The sequence below is a fragment of the Trichoplusia ni genome, chromosome 2 (genome assembly GCF_003590095.1).
Source record: "Trichoplusia ni isolate ovarian cell line Hi5 chromosome 2, tn1, whole genome shotgun sequence".
In the NCBI taxonomy this organism is placed as follows: Eukaryota; Metazoa; Arthropoda; class Insecta; order Lepidoptera; family Noctuidae; genus Trichoplusia; species Trichoplusia ni.
Genome location: NC_039479.1, coordinates 6,904,632 through 6,927,419, shown reverse-complemented (window position 1 = coordinate 6,927,419; position 22,788 = coordinate 6,904,632). Strand labels below are relative to the sequence as shown.

Below are 22,788 nucleotides of genomic sequence, written 5' to 3'. Positions count from 1 at the left end.
TATTGCAGTAGGCTAGTCAAAGGCTTTATTGGTACGGTAAAAACGAAATTGTTTAATAGGCACCCTATGTTCCGTGAACCTTAGCTTAGGTGCTATATGATGTCAAATTAACATTTTCATTAAATTATCTATCTTGAGATTATTGTGTTCTTATCTGTGATTAATTTCGATCTATTTTTAATTTTCTTTAAAATTTAACAATAAATAAATGCGAACAACATCACATACATTCTTCTGAACCCAAAGTAAGTTGCTAAAGCACTTGTCTTATTGAATTCAGATACAACGAAGGTACCACAAACATCCAGACTTGAGACAACGTAGACCCGACCGGGGATCGATCCCGGGACCTCAGAGCTAGCGACACCTTGAAACCGGTACGTGTGCCACTCGATCACGGAGGTCGTCAAACGTCGTTTGTTTTCAGTAATCTAATTTCATTGTTTCTAATTTTTTGCCAGTCAAATTCTATAGATACGAATCCCTTCACAAACTTTCTGGCTGTTAGCGGTCGTAAATAGCCAATGCCTCGTCACTTTCTATGATTTCTTTTTTACGGAAACATTATGTTGCAAGTTCTTGGTACTATTTAGTTGCAAGCAACGTCTGGTTACATAGAATGTTTGTTATTTAACTACAAGCGGCACTTATTACAAGTAAGGGCTTTTCAACCGGTTCAAAGCATGGCCGACGACTTGGTAACTACGTTCTAGGTAGCAATCATGATGACGCACTTCTAAGATTGAAGTTAGAGTTCAACGTACTTTTGTGATTAAATTTTAATTGCTTTTGTATGAGTTTTATTTGGTCGTTATAGGGAAAGTAATGAATGTTGTTGCTGTATGTAGGTATAGAAAAAAAAACCTTATTTTTTGTGATTGACCAGTTAAGTGTAGACCTTATTGTGATTTATGCTTTTTGTTTTTTAATTTCGGTGTTCTCACCAGATTTCTCGCTCTGACCTAGGTAGAAGTGACCAGGAAGTTGTTGAAGTTGTATCCTCATTCTTCTTCTAGGTTGAAAACAAATCAGTTGGGTGACGAATATTTAACAGAAATACATCATCACGGTTCATGAAATATAGTCTGGGGACAGGCATCCAATAAAGACGACCTCCGTAATCGGCTAGCTCTGAGGTCCCGGGTTCGATCCACGGTCGGGTCATTGTAAAACATTCACATTTCTACGTTATCTCGGGTTTGGGTGTTTGTGGTACCTTCGTTGTATCTGAATTCCATAACACAAGTGCTTTAGTAACTTACTTTGGGTTCAGAACAATGTATGTGATGTTGTCCGCATTTATTTATTATTTATTGTCTCCAGGAACGGAACCTTAAAAAAACCGAAAAGTTAACATGAAAGCAAACTCGCGGAATCCCAGATATGTAATTACACAAGGTATAATCGACATACGCATAAATAGGATTAAAGTAAAATAACTTACATATAAATTAGTCATGTAATAAATACGCCATTTAACGTTTTAATGAATATGGATCATCTAACATCAGTAGGCCTTAACCACTACGGTAATTGCTCGTCATACTAAATCAATTAATCTTACTCTGAACTGCAGTCACCTGCGGCTTATGCCTTGATCGTGTTATTTAATTACCGGATATCATAGGGTTAAGTTGCTATAAAAGTACCGTTCCTTAATCTTTCCTGCTGTATCGTAAAACGGGGTGAATAGGACCGGAGGGGTGAATAGAGACGCATTTGTAATGGTTTTTAAATGTTTCAGATTAAACGATATGTACCTAACATTTGCTTGCTTAAAACATCGCTAGAGATGTGAACCCATAACGCAGTAACAAAATTAAAAAATAGTTTTAAATGTTAGTTTAACTTCATTAAATTAATGACAAATTTATAAAAAAATATTTCGGTTATTTCCAAGCCAGAAATTTCTAATCGGTATTTACAAATTTATAAACTTAAGCATCATTCCAATCACATACATTCAGTAGAGTCTATTCCTGCATTCGTTGAATCTTGAATGAGCAAGTGAAATCATGTTTGATTTTCGAAATTCACACATAATATTAAACACTATGATATTTTATATTTCGAACACATATTATGTTATACATATGGTTGTAAATTTGACTTAAAATCTTTATACGTCCATATTCCACACAACGCCTAGGAACGCGTTGTGTGGAATACTTTCTCAAGCTGATTAAACCTAGTGTTATGAATTCTAGATAACTGATAAAAATACATACAATTTTAATACACACATTATAATAACAAAAACATCCCGACCCAGAAATGAATGGTACTCATCACATAAACATTTGACTGAGTGTTAATCGAACCCATGACCTCCGGTACAACAACCGGTTACGCAAACCACTAAACCAGGTTAGGAATTAAAAAGCATGTGGGCTGAAACCTCCCCCAAAATGTTATAGTACCTACAGTCTTTTGTCACCAAAAGACTTATCTCAATGACGTCAAATAACGTCTCAAACCTACCACTATTTTGGAAGGTGGTGCCTGGCCCGCTGCCTTGCCGGCGCGGTACTGCGGGCCGAGCTCTCGAGCAGTCGCCCGCTAACCGCTGAGCAAGCGCCACTATCCACCGAGCGACGCCAGCACGAGCTGGTGCTACACTGTGAAGTGACTGTGATGCAACTGTGTTCATATTTGTGATCGATATGTTTATACTCAGGACTTTTTCTAGTGTTAAAATGAATGGTAAGATTTTTTTAGTTTTTGATTTTACAAGCGTAATTTTTTTTATTTTCATTTTATGCAGTATGTAAAAAAAGAACCATTTTAAAATTTAAATAAAAAAAAATATAATGACATATAATAAATATTTATTTATTAATTTCTTAAAAAGCAGATGCAAAAATTAACATTGTCCTCAATAAAAACTAAACCATAAAAAATGGAATACAACTTTCGCGAATTAAATTGTCATTAACGCATAATATAAATCATTTGTTTACATAATTATGCAAAGTAAGGTACCGCAAACGGGCTAACTGGACACATATAGGTGCTTGCAGATAATTTTATGCCATAAAGCCGTTAGTGGCTAGTGGCGCGTGCGTATCGATAAAATATCGATGATATCTAGATCGGATGCACAACATCGAGATAAGTAGGGCTTAGTTTTTGTCCGATTGAATTAATATGTCCGGTGATAGACAGCCTCCGCCTTTGCCTAACGGTTCACCCAGACGTTTCTCAGACACACGCTACTTTTTCCCTCCATTACTCGATTTATCGGTTTCCGTACGTGCTCTGAGTTAATTACGTTTCACTTTGACATATGAACCATATTTTTTTAGGGTTTTATTAATTTTAGACCACTTCATAACATGTTAATTATCCATTTCTAAACTGCATTTTTTTTATCGGCAATTTTTGCTTCGCTAGCTACTTAATAATTAATAGCTAATACATTAGTATTTTCACTATGCAAATTTGGCATCTGTATGGCAAAAATTTGCCTACTTGGCACAGCTTGGAAGAATGTCTAAATGTCTATCCGTCTAGGAAGTTTCCAATTTTCATTTGGCTAACAAAGCAGCGCGCATCACGATACGGAATTCTTTATTTCTACTGTTTATGATACCGGCGAAATGTAGCTTACGCATGTACATACTATGTAACATAAGGACCAGTAAATCATCTTTGGGTTAGTTACTCTACATTTTTCGTCTACTGCTTTTTTTTAATTTCCCTCTAAACCTATAGAGTATAAAGTTTACAAGATTTTTAGCTTATGCAAAGTTAATTCATGTAAGTATTTATAAACAGTCCATAGTGTAACAATCCCAGCAACTATAGAGCATCCTATTTTTCCGTTTCACTCTTGTATGCCACCCAAGAATCGTATGACGAAGACAGTATTTTGTTTACTGTTGTCAGAATGCTACTCTGTATTGATATTTTACTGTCTCCAATGAAAAAATAGAAAGCAAGTCGTGATCGATTATACATTTTCACTTTTATTGTTCTCTAAAGTATACAAAATTGAATTCGCATTGTTTGTTGGTTATGAAGCGAAACGAAGAAGCAGATTAAAAATTACAAAATATTTTTTGGGATTTTCAATGCCATCATCGACATCAATATCTTTGAAAATGTAAAAGTCTATGATTAATAGAGATCTTTGCTCAGAACTGGGATCCTGTGTCATAAGAAATAAAAAGCTATAGAAAACAGAAATAACAAAAAAATATGTTGTTAAAGAGGCTCGTAAATATAATGCAAAATGGAAACCTCCCAGTCTTCGGCTAATCTTCGATGTTATAAAGAAAGTTACAAAAAATAAATTGCTCTCCGATAATGAGGTGCGAACTGCAAAAACATGGGATTATCTACACAAGACGTTTATGACAAATTGTCTTCATTATTTACTGATTAGGCAGGTGCGGTTGTAGAGAATGACTTGACAACGTCGTACTTAGTAGCTAGGTAGTTAAAACTGACTTTTAGACTGTGATGCGTACAAAGCGTACAATATGGTTATAATGATTTACTAACTCTTATTCATCGAGATCGAAGGACCAGTTTCGGACCGAACCTTAGCCATTTATCAAGAACTTGCGTATCGCAAGACGAACTACTTGACGTAGCAATGGACCACGTTCTGGCTTTTCCTTTTGCCCTTGTCCCGTTTTATTTGGAATTGGTACAACATGTTTTTTTTTCTTCCATTTTAGGCGCTATTGAACTCTCTTTTCTTTGAAATGAAACTACTTTTACGGATTTTATCGCGGTTTAATTTTAGATTTCAGTTCCCGACGTTTCGGAACCTTTTCTTTCATATTAGGTACTTTTCACACAACGTTAGTAGTAACTTAGGTAGTTTACCAACTTTATTATTTAACCTAATTATTGTCATACACCTAGACAAGGGTCTCTCACGGACTAGTTAGTTATATTTTACCTAGAATGCCAAGCAAACTAGTTCTGCAAGAGAACAACTTCATATTCCTGTACATAAGCCTCAAAGAAGGTCTAATCACACATGAGTTATGTCTGCAAATCTAGCAAATCCCCGGTAAAATTTATTCAAAGACCTAAGATTTTACATATTTTCATCATAACTCTAAAATTAGCCTATCTCTGGTCTATCATTATCTATCATGTTCTCATAAACACAAAAAAAATACTATTAAAATTACTCGAAAATACTTATAAAATAGGTTACAATGTCGGAATAGGAAGTCGGTAACATATCCATAACCCGATTTAAAATGTTATTCAATACGATTGTGAGAACTTCAATCGATCACGATACTCGAGTGAAAATAATCGGTATACCTTCCTATTATGTTTTCCAATTGTAGGTGAACACGGAGAATTTCTTCACGACTTTTCTATTTGTAGCACTTAATTGTGAAATAAAAGTTTAATGAGTATGTAGTCAAGATGTCGGAGAGGGACGTTTTTCATTTCTCTCTTATTTTTCTGGCGTCACCTTCAATTCGGGTTGATGGCTCATGAATGAAGGAAAATAGGATGAAAATGACTATTCCTATTCTCCTAAGCATTTTTCAGCACCATAATTGGAAATTCGGTCACGTCACGTTCAATACAATGAATTTCTAATTATTGTGTATGTGTGTAGATATTAAAGATACAGAAACAAACTGTTTATGACTCAAATTGCTTACGTTTTGTTTTGCTCTGAATTACGGATGTTTTTCCAACACTCAATTTTATAATGTTGTTCCACTTCAACATAAGATCGGTTACTGTCTGATGTTTTGCTAAACTCTCAATGTCATCAATTACTTTCAAATCCAGTTTGATGAGATAATCTTTTATAAAAATAAGTACCTAAGGAATCTAAGGGTTAACTGATAAATATAAAAAATAAAGTGCTAATTTATTTAATTTTGAGACGGACATAGAAATAAAATTATAACGAGCGCCGGCACTTTAGAGGTGTTAATAACTACGGTTAAACAAATACGACTTACGAGTGCATGTCGATGTGCTCCAAATTACCTGATGACCAGTGCCAATTCGATGTCTATATGAACAATAAAACAAAATCAGAACGTCTTAATTTAAACAAGCTTGGCCTATTATATGAAGAAGGCAAGTTGCGTAAAGTGATAGCCATTCCATTTATAAATTCAGCCAAAAAAGTTCATTAATATTTTTTCTGCAATACACCTTTCATAATGTACCGGTAATTTTACAAAATAAATACAACATAACATCATACATTAACCATAAACGCTTATATGATGTATAAAATCCTTTTTGTTGCTTCCGTCCATAGACAAGTCCACGTATGCTTTCTAATTATATAGGCGAAGGAAATGTTTCCGCGGTGCAGCTTTTGCACGCACTGCCAAGGGTCTTATTTACTTTCCTATACATAGCCTATAATTTAAACGACAAACACATTTGCATAACTAAATTGTTATCAATTTTGTTTAGAAGGAAGTTTGGGTATGGAAAGCTGGGGGCCTACCACCAAACTAAGTGGCATTTCCACACATTTTTACGTTAGTTTATTATTAGTGACGTAACTTTGAAATGTCATCTGCGTGCATTCGAGCATAATTGATTTTCAAAATGCCACTTGTCTGCTAATCTCTTGTGGAAGCCAGACAGTCTTAGAAAGGTAGGGTTAGACCCCAGCAATGCCAAGACACAATTGAAATTAAGATCCGAAGCGTGTCCAATATGTAGGTTAATGATACGTTTTAAACGACGATCAACGAATCTTACCGTAAAATTATTGCAGCTAATGGAGTGATAAATACATAGTCGAAAGTGCATTCTTTGTTCGCTTGATTAACACTGAATATATTTTGGAGTCTTTAAATTGATTACTTGAAGATATTGCCTGGACCGAATTGTTTTTTTTTTAGAAGTTTAAACTTCGCTGGTGGTCCCATGGGCTGCTGGCTTGGTATTACGTTATCTGACCTGATGTTTAGGATCCTGATGATGAGTTCGCGGCAACATCGAGGGAATTCTACAATAATAACATTGGTTTTATTTTTCTTTTATTCATAATTTGTATATTACTACCAAGATTAAATTAACTTCGCTTACAGCCCGTAAGCGAAGTTAATTTAATTAGGACAAAGACAGTTACTCGTTTCCCTGGGACACACCAAAATAATAACTTAAAGTGATTTTTTAGGCATATGTGAATTGAGGTAGGTACAGTATATTCATGAGTCCTCAATTTTTGGAGGATGTTTTGATAAAATATGCCTACATATTCTGTGATGTAATAATTAAAGATGATTCGTTATAGCTTCCGGTATAATATGTAAATAATGTGATGTAATCAATAAATAATATCATAAGTATTATAAAATAACCTGTTATTAAAACTAGATCACGAGTAATATTACGCACTGTATTAGGGTCAGTGTTATTTTCATTAGTTAAAAATAGAGACAAGCGAAAGTAAAAATTAAATCTAGCTTGTTGAAGTGCATACTTAAAAAAAGGTAATTGAGAGATTTGGTGTGTCTTTTTATCACATTACATATAATTAATTAACTAAAATAGATAAATGATATATTTCAGTGAAATATTTATTTTTTTAACCTTTATTGTTGTTGTACATCTGTTTGGTTTCGTTTTATTTTTAAACGGACTTTTTAGACAAAGACATACCATGTTAGTGTCATGAAATCATGAAATAACTTCTTCTGGTATGGATGGTGATTAGACTTTTACTAAGCAAAACCCACCCATGTAGCTTCTTTTTGCTCTTCATGTACCAGGGCCACGGTAGCCTTCGGACAATCCCGCCCCAGACCCTGGGCTGGGTACAACGCGACCAGCATCTCTTTACTAAAACTACAAGTCTCATTTTAAATGTTGTGGTATGCTGAACATGAGATGTTAATCGTAAATTCGTAACATGCCTTATGTGAGCGATATCGATAATTAACTTTCACTCCTCGAAGCGTAGGGCTGAAATTGGTATTGTTCAATATGGTGATAATTATTGCGCTGTAACGGCTGTTACCGATACGTGGTACTCATTACTACTGATATCTATTGTTATGTAACAGGTGATATAATAGTTACTATATGGAGCAGCTGTTGAGGCTCTATCTGTATATGTAGTTGTTTATTATATGAGTTTCTTCTAATTGCAATTTTTTATCACTTAGTGGCTTAAACTTGTTTTTTGGAGACAGTTTGGGTACATAACCATAAAAAAAAAACCAGTTTTAGCAGGCTGAAGTTAGTATTTGAATAATATTTGGCACATCACAATTTTCGTGGTGTTTTGTTGCGGATTTCTGTTTGAATCTTTAGTGTATCAGGTAGAATCCCAGGTTAAATTTGAAATTTTCGCAGGACAAGGTAAAGTGGAGGGTTTAGTTGCTCAATAAGTATAGATATTAGCTTTTCTTATATCGCATGTATTTCACACATTAGCACTCAATAAACACGAAAATAAAATCTAAGTAAAGATATATTATTTCCTAGGTTAATCATCATTATATACATTATAAATATAAATATACTTAAAGCCATCGTTAGTGTTAGAAAATGTACGGAACACTTATTTCCGGAGTGATTGTTTGTTAAACACGTGTTTATGCGTTAATCTTTTTTGTTTATTTATTTGCTCTGAGGCAATCCGTAGCAAAAAATTACCTAGCTATTTTGTTGTAAAAGAAAACAAGTCCCACACGTAATTAATTACGAATTCCACAAACATTCAAGTCCCATATACTAGATCTTCAGAACGAGAATACACAAATGCTTGGTCTAGGCGGGGATCGAACCCTTTGCGCACTGCGCTCGTCGTGATCTCACTGACCTATACCACTCGGCTATCCGTGCATTCTTTATAACATAAACTTTTAATTTCACTTGACGTCGCATGACAGCATGCTTAAATCTCATAACTTCTGTTACAACTTGTCAAAGTATCACATAGTATATTTTAATTTTCTCCAAGTATGAATTGCAACTTTCCTTGAGCTAAACGAGAGTTAGATAATGTAACCACCATTTATGCAACTTTTGCGTGTCTTAACTTAATAAATAATTATTTTCTAGTAAAGTATTAAATCGGCATGTTTGATTAAGAATAATAGCTTTGAAAAATGTTAATGCCGTGTGTATAAGCTTTAAATAATGAAGCCCTTGCATAAGTGGCGTTAACACGAATGTAATATCAATTTCAAGCTTGAAGTTATTAGGATTTAAGTATATGTTAGCACGCGAGAACGTTGTAATACAAGTAGCTTTGTGCTCCAAATTATAGAAATGTGATGTTCTTGCAACTTATTTTAGCAAAGAAGTGCCTAAACACAATCCAAATATAGTGCTTACCTGAAACTGGTTACACTGAAAGTTTCTTTTTCTCTTTGGATCGGTCGGGTTCCAAAACGTGGCACACAGTTACCGGCAGCACATTTGAATAATTAAAAGCTACTTTCAATAATACATCAAAAAAGATTTAAGCAACTAAGACAAACGTCACAAATATTTTTACAATCAAAATAACAACACAAATGAATTCAATAAACAACCCATGACAATTACATTTCACTTTTTCTTTCCCCATAAAACGCGTGCGTATTACGAAACGCAGGTCCTTAGTAATAAAAACAAAAGAAAGTGTACCCATAGTACATCCGTACTGGACGCTTATTCTGTGCGCGTCGCCAAGGAAAGTGGTGACGTCATCACATTGACAGCTGGACCCCAGCGAAGGTCACGGTCGGTGAATGGTAATGACATGAGGTACTGATATAAATTGAGCGAAGATGGCCGAGACAAATTGCAGGTAACTTTACACTCACAGGTTCACTCTGCCTGACTTGCTGCAATTTCGATCCTCGCGTTTTTGATTTATGTCTGGGTGTACGTAACGCATGTGATTTGGATGTTTAAAAATCTCCCGAATGGCACTTAGGGCAGAAGAAGTAAGCTATTTCATATGCATGGCCTTGCTGTCATTTGCATGGATTTGCAGGTTCGATCCCAACGTAGGCAAACAAACAATGTACTTTCTTAATTCTAAGACACCACTGACTAACGGGGAAGGAAAACATCGTGATGAAACCTGGATTCTCAATATTGGTATTTGAAATTACCATCCCGCAGTGAGCTAGCGTAGTGATCAATACTCATATAATTCCCTATACCTGAAACGGCCCCAGCCCAGCTGTGGGATGATTATAGGCTGGTATTATTTTACGTAAACTACAAAGCTCTTAAGTAAAAGAAACCACTTCCTCAAAGAAATTAGTCCTAATTAAGAAGACAAACTGCTTACTAGTTAACAATCAGAGAAAAACTGGAAACGTATTTTAGTCCATTACACAATGCTGCATTATTTTTCTTTTATAACAATGCTTGGTTTCCACGGACTCAAGAGCTCGGCTGCTATGTAGGTAGGACTTTTTACAGGGCAATGAAAGTGAGTGATTTTTATAACTAATCAAGCAATCATTGTCATAATGTGAAGAGAATCATTGTTCTCGTGTGAAAATACACATTATACAACAATTTGTTGGTCATTGCTCTGTCTTACGAGCTAATCACATTTATTTTTTTACTTGTTTGTCCTGTAATTGGGTATTTGACGGTAAAAATCTGATTTATCCGTCAGATAAATTTAAAGAAAATATCGAATACCATTTTTTTTTAAACGCGTAACCGAATGTATTTGCTACAGTAAGTTGAAATCTCGTCATCTCACCAGCAAATGACGGATAAACCAGCGAATGGCCCAAATAGGCGAAATTACGTTTCTCCGTTTTTTTTTAATATGGGTCTAAGGTGAACCAAATAAATATCTAAAACGAAAATTCGAAAATAAATGTGTATTTCCATATTTTGACCGACATACTCGTATGACCTACCTAGTTAGACCATGTTATTTGGTAAGCCTCAACTTTTGGTGTTGCAAATGTTTTCATTTTTTTCTATGTCAAGCAACTGACTTTGTTATGGTGTTAATAAACAGTTTAAAACAATAACTTTACATAAAACTTACAATTTTATTGCCATGACATGATAAAGTGCCATTAGGTACCTACCGTAAAATTGCATAAATACGTGTTGTGTATTTGTCCAATTTAGAAATTTATATTTATAGTAGCAATTTTTATTTCATATTTTTCAATATTTTTGTTTTATTATTACTTAAGCTTGAATTTTTATTGTTAATTTTATTGAATATAATACGCGATACCAAATATAAGATACTATTTGTATATGTTTGTCGTTATTTAAGTATAAACAACAAACAATAAGGTAACAGAAATCCAGACTTTATCACTTAGAGCAGACTATTTTAGGCAGTCATTTACCTACTCGTGGATTAAGTAGAAAAGGTTGAAGATATGATGGGCGTCGGAAACGAACTACCTTATTTGAGAGACGTAGTCATTCAGCACCAAAGATATTGAACGCGTATCAAAAAGCGATGAGGAGATTAACGCCGCGATCCGAACAATCTCCCTGTATAGACTATATGACAATATGTAGTAATTAGAAGCAGTAAGTTAAGAGTTACAACTCCAATAGCAGGCACCATAATGATTAACATATCCGCCATTAATTGATCTCCACCTTCACATGACGTTCTTAACAAACAAGACTTAATTACAAACATTGAAAGAGAAAACAAAACACCTCACACTATATTTGAATACATTTCTCTTACGCTTGTCTTGATCCGAATGCGTACTAAGGCGGTTACTGTGAAATGTAGGAATAAATCTGTGTTACAATAAGTAGGGCGTGCAGCTCTCTAAACGCAGGCAAGTTCAATGTTGATTCGCATAAAATAACATCATTAATACCCTCTAAGTCTTATGTATTAACTTGGCAAAATTTTAGCAAACGTTTTGTAGAGCAAGACACCTGTTTTAAATTAACCGAAAAAATTTTGCCTTGCTCCTCTAAGAACGATTTCAAAAGTAGCGTACGTAATGTTTAAAAAGTGTGATTTGCTTGCCGTAAAAGATATTAGTCGTCTACAATCTAATTGTATGTATTGACAAAATGCGCGCCACCTTTGTGCGCGTTTTCCATCAAAAAAGATCCCAAAACGACAGTAAACGAAATTTTCTAACAGCAAAACGTCAAAAACTGTCAATCTGTAGAAAAAGTGTAAATAACAACACGGCTAACTAAATAAGGCAATTTAACGCACTACCTACTGGTTTAAGAATAAAAAGTCGTGCCAAAGTGGATCTCACTGCCGGAAATAATTGGCGGTAAACATTGTGATCGCTACTCATAGACTTGTTTGTGGTAGCTGTGACGTTTCTCTATGCTTCAATAAATGTGTTTGTTGAAACTTTATGGTAGTGCGAACAGGCGAACTCAGTACAATCAGCATCGGATAAAATGCCGCCTGACAGAAGCTAAGAAACTCAATTCAAATTTAAAGAAAAAAATATTCTACCTGAGAAGATAATGATGAGTTCTTATAGTCTAAATGATTATAAAAAACCGTGCCTGCTAAATGCAAATTTACACAATCTTAATATTTTTATGAGACTGCAAGGAAATATGAGTATCATCGACTTAGTATCTAAATAGAGTAATCACTAAGTCTAGTAAAAATAATGATATCACAAGTCTCCATGCCTGAATAACCTGTTTAAAAAAATGACGTTTGTAAAAGCATACAGTTAATTGAAAATTACGATCAAAATAACTATCATCAAACAAACGTTTATCTAAGTCTCAATAAATTCATGTTAAAACATGCTTTACCATTTTAAACATATTACATTAAAGTCGATTAGAAATGCATTCGCGGTCCGGCACGCGAGCAAACATTCGCTGGACAGGTAATTTCATGAGGGCAATACTCTTCCACCGAAACAACGGCATCTAACATCATTAAACATATTTACATATAGATTTCATGAACACAAAACGATACGTGACGCATAAATGAAGTGCAACAACCCTAGGAATTAAACTAAAACCACTTTTATTTTCTCATTAGTAAAGTACATTTTTATTTGTGTTTGTGGAGATGGTGGTTGAATATGCGGTCTGCTCTCTCGAGCGAGATAAAAGCATAAAAATGTGGTTGGTAGTGTTTTCTCGAGTCGAATAGCTGTAGTGAAACGGGCCACGGTCCGCGGAGCAGGCACGAACGATCACGTGGGACTATCGCGGCCCAACACTCGGTCCCGAGTGAAAAACTCGCTTCACGCAATCCTCTTAAGTTATGACAACTGGATTGGAGGCGAAACAACGTTTATTGCATAATTGGACACACGAATAAGTCAATCGCTCTTGCAAATTATCACGCTCCCCTTATTACCATAAAGCAAACCAGTTTTCATTTATCTAAGTCTAATATTTGCATCTGCTGAATATCTGGTTGGATATAACTTTAATTAATATTAAATAATTCTTCCAATTCTGTTATCTAAAGGATCTAATAAGCCTCTAGTTTATGTAATAGCTTTTAAGAAACACATCATGTTTATTAATTTTTGGGTAATTTAATTTGACACCAATACACCTGACTTATTCAATACTGAAATTAGCTTTCTCGTTTTCGTAGATGAGATATCTCGTTGTCGCCAATTTAACAGAATATTAAGAGTAAAATAAATACAGATTAGGTGAAAAACCAAAGACGAATACCTTAAGAATTCAAGGGTCGATGCGTCCCGGCTAGCGGGATTGCGGCTAACCAAAGGGCAAAATTAGGAAAATGTTCGCGTTTTAAACGCTAAAAGTCTGTCACTCAAAACGGTAGAAGTAATTTAATAGATCCCTATCCAGAAAAAACTGACAGTATTCTTTTATCTCGAAGTCCTAACATAAATTATGACGACTTGCATGAAACATGACACATAAATTATTAAGTCACTGGGAAAAGGAGCGTTCCAATATAATGCTCTTAGTTGAAAACCGGGTAGATTTACAAGTCGGCGTGTGGTATTTTAATAGATAGTCGCTCATCCACGGATCAACCGCACAGGCGCACAAGACTCTTTATTATCGGTGAATCATCATAGGTTAGTTACGCGTATCTTCCCTATCCAGACAACATATCAGGCAATAGGTGTCGACTGACTATAATCAGTAGGAAAATCCCCATTATGTTTGCGAGACTCTACCATGTACCTACAATATCTGATAGAATGTAATTAGATCCATTTACAGGTTACCTAAGAATTAAATAATCCTCAAGTCCCAAGAAACCTAGTTACAATAGTCATACAACACGAATCAGTAAAAACATAAATCCCACAATTAACTGGGCGTCAATCATGATAAATGATTTCACGTTTTGCGGAACTTTTTTCACGAAATTAGTCAAGCTTTCGGTTTTTAATGGCACCTTATATTTATTAGATAACTAATACTATGGTTATAATTACTTTAATCTGTGAAGTCTGTAATAATTGGTTTTATACCACTTTATAACCGGTCTTAGTCTTCACAGTCATCACAGGTGTCGTACTTAACATGCTTAGTAATTTTTACGAACTTTTTTTCTGTAGCTTCCATAAAATCACTGGACAAAACAAAGAAAAATATTATTTGTTATAAACTTGACCACCCATAGATATATCTACCACTAACCTGCAACATATTTTTCCCTCGTATCCTATTTCACAACATTCTAGTGTTCTAGATGGATAGGTTAAAAGAATATCATCATCATATCAATCAGATATAGACCACTATCTTAAAATTACGCCTGTACGAAAGAGAGGTCGCTCTACACTTAATTTCGTTGTCTCGCTTACACAACAGTAAGTCTTTACCGCAAACGGAAGCTCCATGCATAACGCTCGTTACGTTGCAACCATTGTTCAGACTTCAGGCGCATGATACACGCGGAAGACTTCAGAACTGCCATCACTGACATAACACAGACTTGTCTTAATACTAGACTGTGCTATCTCCATTGTACGGTATTGTGCTTCTAATTGTACTATATGGTGTGTTAGAATGGTTGTTTTTGTATGGATGACCAGACTTAAAGAATTGAACGCTAGAAGCTATTTGGATAATACCTTAAAATGATTTACTTATCCAATCATTGAATGAATCATTTTGTCCCTTAATTTTTTTGGAGAAATTTCGTAGCATCGCAGACATCGCTTTCCTAGACCTTTCCTATCTATACCGACTAATTCCATGAGAGGTAAATTTTTTGCTACAATAAGGTATACTCTCAAAAACAAAATTATTTAAGTGTCATCTATCTAATTTATACAATTCCCGTGTCCCGATGTTAGTTACCGTACTCCTCCGAAACGGTTCGAGCGATTTTTATGAAATTTGTGTATGTATACATATTTTTATAATGAACATACAACTAGAAAAAAAAAATTCGGCAAAACAACGTTTGCTGGGTCAGCTAGTAGTCTATATAATTTCAACCTGAAAAGTACCGATCAACGTCTTGGGCTGGTAACAGTTAGCTACTTAATAAAAATGTGTACTCATATAAGCCTGGCCTTTGCTCAGAAGAGGACAACTGTGGGCTTATTAAAAAAAACATAAATGCTATCTACGTTATAGTTCATTTTGCAATTTTCCGTCGTAAAGGCTGCAAGCATTATGAAATGAAGCAAAACTCCCAACCGTTTTAGGAAGAATAGCAATAACCTTTAAAATAAACTGTCTACAAGTCATAAACACGTAATAAAAAACTGATGAATGTCTATTACATAAGGTACAATAATATAGCCTAGCGACATTTGCACACACTTTCACTAGCTATCCCCATAAACGCGCACATTAAATGTGTAATAAATATTACTCATTTAATATCAAGTTTTCCGTTAATGGAGTAAGTGTTGGTATAAAGTGTTACACATCCTTATATGTCTTTATGTTATTACTGTGACATAATAGTGTTAGAAGGGTACGGTGTTATAATGAGGCCACTTTGTCGATGCACTTAAGAAATGTAATAAAGTCATATCTTACGCGTACGTCTAACAAAATCTTGAAAGAATACATATTGTCTTCGAGTGCGTACAAAGTTTTTCACTCTAGGTTTTTAGCCATTCGAGAGAGCTAGACCTAATTAAAATATCTCTGACACTATTTTTTTGTGGGTGGAGTCCCCATGCACGCAGCCCTCTTTGGAATAAGAGGCAAGTCATCCGCGGTTCGGTGTCGATGAATACTACCTGCTTCCAATGATAAGATGGATTTGGATGGTTTGAAGATTGCTCCGGCTAACCGAAAAAAAAAGCTAATTCTGTCCTACAAAATTGTTGAAGAAATTGAACCTGAAATTAGACATGCATAACAAGTATCGTAGTCAAATAAACACGGTGTCCGAATCGCATAACTACCTGATGTTTACCATACACGTCCACATTAGCAACACGTTCACACCATAACATTACACCACACTAGTTCCATTGCGGACTGACCATCACACCGAATATGATAGAAAACTGTTGGTACAGTCAGCAACCGAATCAATTGAGCGAATGGAAATTAAATTAAATTGTCACTTTTCGTATACTTCTAAGCACTTTGCGGGAACACTCACTGGAAATAATGTGAATTTTCTATTATTTGTTGACAAAATGATTAGAGGAATAAGAATAGTGTCAAAAATCCAATTTTCATTCATTCTTCGGCGTAAAGAAGAGTTCGTTCCCAGATTCTCAAAACAACTGTGCATAAAAAATGTTATGAGTTGCTGTTGTACTTTTAAACAACAAACTAGGTTTGACATTTTTTTTATCAATACACGTCGAGCAGCTTGAGGATATGTCGTCTTAAAAACAACCAACTAAAAACACCGCCAGCCCTCACTACTACCTAAGCCACCAAAGGATGACTTGCGCTTGCTTTAAGCTACACTGACAGGAAACAAGTTTTCCACCTTATGTGGTAAAAACCACTTAACATCATCACTGAAAAAACACTTTGCAAGAAAGCACTTTGTAAATCACATTGTGTCCAGCAACTTTTGTCGCCGACCGTACCTGCTTCTTACCGCTGAATGAAAATCACGTACACGCAAGCAATGGAAAGTGATACAGTATACAATTACTTGTGGCCTTTCTACTAGTTTTCCAAGCGGCTATTGAAATATTAATGTCAGGTTGTATTATGGATGTCCACATTGTCCAGCACAAGAAGGAACTGCTCAATCTGTGTGAGAACCGGTGTTCCTAATGCGCATCATTTTGTATGGGACTTTGTGATTATGATCTGAAAATGACGGTGCAGTACATTCATTAATACTACGATTGTTTACGTGTTACACAGCTGTTTGAACATCAGATAATTTTGAATCAAAAGCTTGATGAATTTGCCTATGACAGACTTTTATCTAGCTTTTGTTGTATTATGATTCAACGGAAATAGTTTTCTGGACGTTGCAACTTTTCAGATCAAAATTACATTTATCTATTCTTTGATTCTATATACGCTCTAGCCTAAAATCTCATTAAATAGTTTAGTGAAAGAAGAGAAGTCTGTTCTGGCAAAGATCTTTTGAAACTTTTCATTTCAACTGTTTATATTAGAGGCACGTACCCACTAAGGCTTTTTTATGCCATACATTTTTCGTTAAAAAAACGTAAAAGAGATTCAAGGCTCAGTAAAAAAAATTACCTACTTTCGCAACATGCCTAATTTAGTGAATTAAATAAATAATTGTGATTACTGCTTTTATTGACCCGAAATTTTCACATGGCGAGTAATTTTGTCGCAACAAAAACTAATAAATGACAAGTATCATAGCTCATAGTTCTCGTGTTGCCATTAAATAAGGTAAACTTTCCCACAGCTCGCAATAATAGGAGAATATTTGACAATAGTGTGTCAAATGATACGACAACTTTTTGCGGCCCGAAGTGTAATGTATGGAATTGATAGAAAGTACTATCGTAATGTGTATAATACGTATTATTAAGTAGATGTATTTTTTTGTAGATAGTGATACTGTACATAGTTTTTTTTACTATATTGGTCTATTGTTACGTTGTTTCGAATAAATAAAATACATTTTGTTTTGTTTCCGACTACGGGAGGTCTCTCAAAGAACTTTTATTTCTAAAATAAAATAAAAATCGGGTATGGAATCTATAAATTAAAAGAATGTATACAAAGTTCTCAGAAATACAAGATATAGTAACGGATATATAAATTCGCTTACGGTACCAATAACACATGAAGCAGGTATAAAGTACAAAACTTTAAAGTTTGCCATTTTCGAATGGTGAACCATGACCTTTGATTCAATACAATGTAATGAATAGAGCATGACTTGCGGTCATAAAGTTCGTTTAAGACTCGAAATTGACAGGCTCGGCGTTAGAGGTCAAGACCACAAGCAAAGATAATTGAAGAAGAGTAGCGTAATGGCTACAGATAGGCAATTGCACTTCCTTTACAATGGCTTTCACTTTTGGGGTATCTTGTATAAATTTATATTTCTTATCTTATTTTTAAAGCCAGCTAGCTACTCATCTGTAAAATCTATCATTTAATTTTTCTCTCTCTCTCATAACGTAAATTCTGTTAATTTAAGCAAACATGTAAGTGCGTGACCCCAATGGGAAGCAAACTGATTAGAACTTAACCACAACTCTATCCTTACGTTACTTATGTAGAGGAAGAATGTTATCATTCAGTCCTAAGACGCAAATTAACAAAAAATAAATAATTTGTACGACAATGTCATTATTTCAGATTTGCGGTTTTGGGTGTTTGCAGTCACACTGCAGACTCTCTTGTTGTCTGCAAGCTGTGGAAACCGGCGGTCTGTGGCCTCCCAGGGGGTAAGATAATATGGCGCTACCTTCGAACTATCATGATTTCCATGATACTGATGAAATATTAAAACTATCTTTTCTTCTTTCAGGGAGTCTCGAAAGGAGGTTGGAGACCAGTCGTAGGTTCCGGAGGGCTGATGTACGGACAGTTCGGAACAGCTCCATTACACACACAACATTACAAAATACCTGTTCCTGTACTCGACCAGTACCAATACCAATCATCTTCGCGTCCGATTGCCACAAAGGATGTCAACAAACTGACTTCCATAGCGCAGTCGTACCGACCCACCACCCTCAGGACGGTCCAGGTTGCGTCAGCTGGCCCCGCTATCAACCAGCCCATCAATACTTACCACAACCCCTTTGCCTTCCAAAACAACGGATTCTCAAACTACAAGTTCGTCCAAAACTTTCCTGTAGACAGCGTTCTTGTTCGAAACCCACACAATCCTTTCGGAGCCCGCCCCGTATATACCAAGTTCCCCACTAAGTTGAAGCAGAACAACCAGTTCCAGAACGCCATGATGCATCAGCTGACCAACATCCAACCTATACAGTTTGGTCAATATCAGACGGGGAAACCATTGGACTTGTATGGCAAACCAATTGATAGCTATGCAAGGCCTACGGAAACTAAGAAGCAGCAGCAACAGCAACACCAGCAGCAACTGCAACACCAGCAGCAACAGCAGCAGAAGCAGCAACAACAGCATCAACATCAGCAGCAGCAGTCTGCGAGTGGTACGGAGATCTTCAAGCCCGAGGTGTACAAGCTGCCAGACAGCGCCGCCGCGCCGCAATCCGTCAGCCAGCAGCAAGTGAAGACAGCGCAGCAGCAGGGCTTGGTCGGCTTACCCAACGTAGTCAATCCTTATTCACAGTATTCATTCCAGGATGCTGTTTTCCCACCGAGTATATTAGGTAAGTTCGATTAAAAATTAGATTTGTAAAATGTTTTTAAACAATTACATTGTTCTAAATTAACATATGTTATATTTTTTCCAGGTTCGTTTGGATCATTCGGAGTACAACCAGTGAAAGGAAATCCCGTGTACCAATTACCAGCCACCAAGACCACATACTTACCTCCCCAACCGACGAAACAGACCATTTTTAACTCGTTCAGTTATACGCCAAATTATAAGACCACCCCAACAATATTTGATTCAACCACACCCAGATTGCCAACGACGCAAAATCAAATTCACTATGCTACCACGTATAGTGACTTTAAGATCACACCAACACCACAAACCAAAGTATATGTTCCCCCAAAAATAGATCCCAATGCAGGCGCCAAAGACAATTTCAAACCAAGTCCACAAGATCCTTTTATAAAGAACCATCCAAATGACTACAACAAAATATCAGTAACAACATACAACCCAGTCACACAAACGACTACGTTATCCAACAATTTCTACGATTACAATTTCCCGGCGCACCAAAATCAACAAGGTCAAATAAGTCATGAGCCTCAAAATTTCAATTATGACAAAAAGAAGCATAGGATTCACGACAATGTAGCAGCGGGCGGTAACCAACAATCCTCCCAACAATATATCAATGCTCCTGTGAAATCCGATTTAGATAACGCTCATAACTCTCCTTACCAATCCACATATGAAGTGACTGAAGCTAATGATGGGGACTCCAACTCTCAGTCGTCCGCTAGCCCGTGGTTGTTGACATCGCAATCGTACGACTACGACAACCAAAAGACCACCGAAGAATCCGTGAAGCTACAAGACTACTCAGATTCTCTGAGCAGACCGGGACCCACCGCCGTATCTGACCTCCCTGAAGAATACTCCATCGTAACCGAGGCTGACAAGGGCCATGAAAACTCTTTGAGCTACGACAACAAAGTCGAATCTCAAAGTAGGCGGCCTGTTGGTGACGATTTCGAACCTATCGGCAAGCACAAGCTCAAAGACTACTACTACAAGGTATCAACTCCTGCATACGATGACTACAGCACGTCAAGACGAACGAAAAAGCCGACTGAGTCGGCGAAATACACTGCGACACAAGAAACTACCACAGCATTTAACAATAACAAGGATCAGAAGGGGGACATACAAGTCGAAGCTCTTCCCACGCTGCCTCCCAACAAGCACTTTAAACGTCCGAACACACCCGAACGCAAGCGCAACAAGATAAGGAGGCGTCGTCCTCCTCTAGCTAACATTAACCGTAACAAAGAGGAGACAACCAGCACGTCAAGCACCCGGTCTTCCACATACAGCTCCTCAACCGAGCCCACACCAACCACCGACGCAGAAGAAGCACACACCATCAAACCCCGAGTACGACCAACTAAGTCCCAACCTAACCTCACCACACCCACGGTAACCACGGACCTGACCACCAGCGCCTTACCGACGGTCACACCTACTTTACCCACCATCATAAAGAAGAAGCTCGCTCACCGCCGGCCGGTCACCACGCCCGCAGACAAACCTGAAACAACTACTACGGCCAGCACACGAGATGACGTCAGCAAGGACTCCCAGATCATGAAAATTGCGAATCGACCAAACTATCCCAAGTTAAATTTTGATTTCAAAAATGACTTTAGCCACAAACAAGACGAGAAGGATACACCTACCAGCGACGTTGCCGTAAGCTTATCAGATACATTGAAAGCTGCTGCAGAAAATGAACAAGATTTTTCCTTCCACAAAGACGTTAAGCCCATAGAAGCTAAATTGGAGCCGGTGAAATCATGGGAAACCACAACAGAATATTACAAAGAAGATGCAAATGATTACACCACCACACCTCGCGCAGACGTCACGACCACAGGACGATCTCAAAGGCCTAGAATCCGGAACAAATACAATAGAACACGATTCAATGTTAAAGATTACAGAAACAGGTTGAGTTCCACCACAAGCACGACAGAGAAAACGATTGAAAACACGCCCAAAGTACGATTCCCGCAGAGAAGGGTGCCCTACAACGAGAACGTTAACAATGAAAATGATAACGCTACTGAACGCAAGCGCTTCACACCTAAAGAACCTAGGCTAAAACCAAACAACGAGAATAACGAACCAACAGAGAGGGAACACACCACGAGGCCGCACAGGCAGAGACAGACGACGGAGAACGTTGAGGCAACTACCATCAGAGTGTCCGCGCGCATCCGGAACGGACAGCGCCGGCCGAGACCCACGGAGGAGCCCGTCGAGACCACCAGCCCGACCACAGTGCACAGCAAGCGACCATTAAGGAAGAAGATCAAGGACTCCGACATCGGCGAATCCGTACAAGACGTCTCAGTAACAGACACTACAGTGTACGACAGAAACGAAATCACATCAGAAAGAACGAGATCTGAGAGCGCAATCATGAAGATCGCGGACAAAAAGCACCAAGACCACTTAGAACACCTCTTCGAGCACTCAAAAAGGGTATCAGACTTGACTTTGGCAGCAAGTAAAGACTACAACAAGCCGGGTATGTTTAAGACGGTGGCGTCGAACAGCAGACGAATACCGAACTACTTCACTATAGCGACTGATGACCCCATCCTGCCGATAGAGGCGTTTTTCCCCAGCTAAACCAAAAGAAGGAATCGTAACGTTCCTAGCAAGTATGCAAACCAAATCCTCTTCACTGCCAAAGCTTCTCTATAGGTCTCTCTAATACACGTAAAGATCAGAAGGTTCACTTCATACAAAACTTGGTTCATGCAATATAGATGATAAGTTTTATATTTGTCTCCCATCTCTATCGGGATTCTTCAAGTATTTCTGCAGGTGTTACTTCAACTTGACAGACATGCTGTATTTAAGGCGATAAATCAAGACTGCTGTCATTTTTTTCTTTATCATTAAGGTCCGTTTTAAGGCATTTAAGTTCCAGTATATACTTGCATGTGTGCTATACGTGTAATTGACATGATGTGAATGTGTGTGTAAATCTGCAGTAATATATCCAATTTTTACAAGAAATGGGTATATTTTTGGTCTCCATATTATATTTTTTCATAATTAGCAAGAACCGCTAGATAAGTTTATTTATAAATTAATGAGTTAAATTTGGAACTACTGTC

At 36.8% G+C, this 22,788-nt stretch overlaps 1 protein-coding gene across 1 annotated transcript; it reads left to right on the top strand.

Moving 5' to 3' along the window:
- Positions 1–2,570: 2,570 nt before the first annotated feature.
- On the top strand, positions 2,571–22,551 carry LOC113505523 (ras guanine nucleotide exchange factor R-like). Its single transcript, XM_026888276.1, is given in 5 exon segments — positions 2,571–2,703; positions 18,640–18,728; positions 18,812–19,646; positions 19,731–22,286; positions 22,289–22,551. Coding segments are annotated over 5 exon segments (3,546 nt in total). The 5' UTR covers positions 2,571–2,663; the 3' UTR covers positions 22,315–22,551.
- The last annotated feature ends 237 nt before the right edge of the window (positions 22,552–22,788 follow it).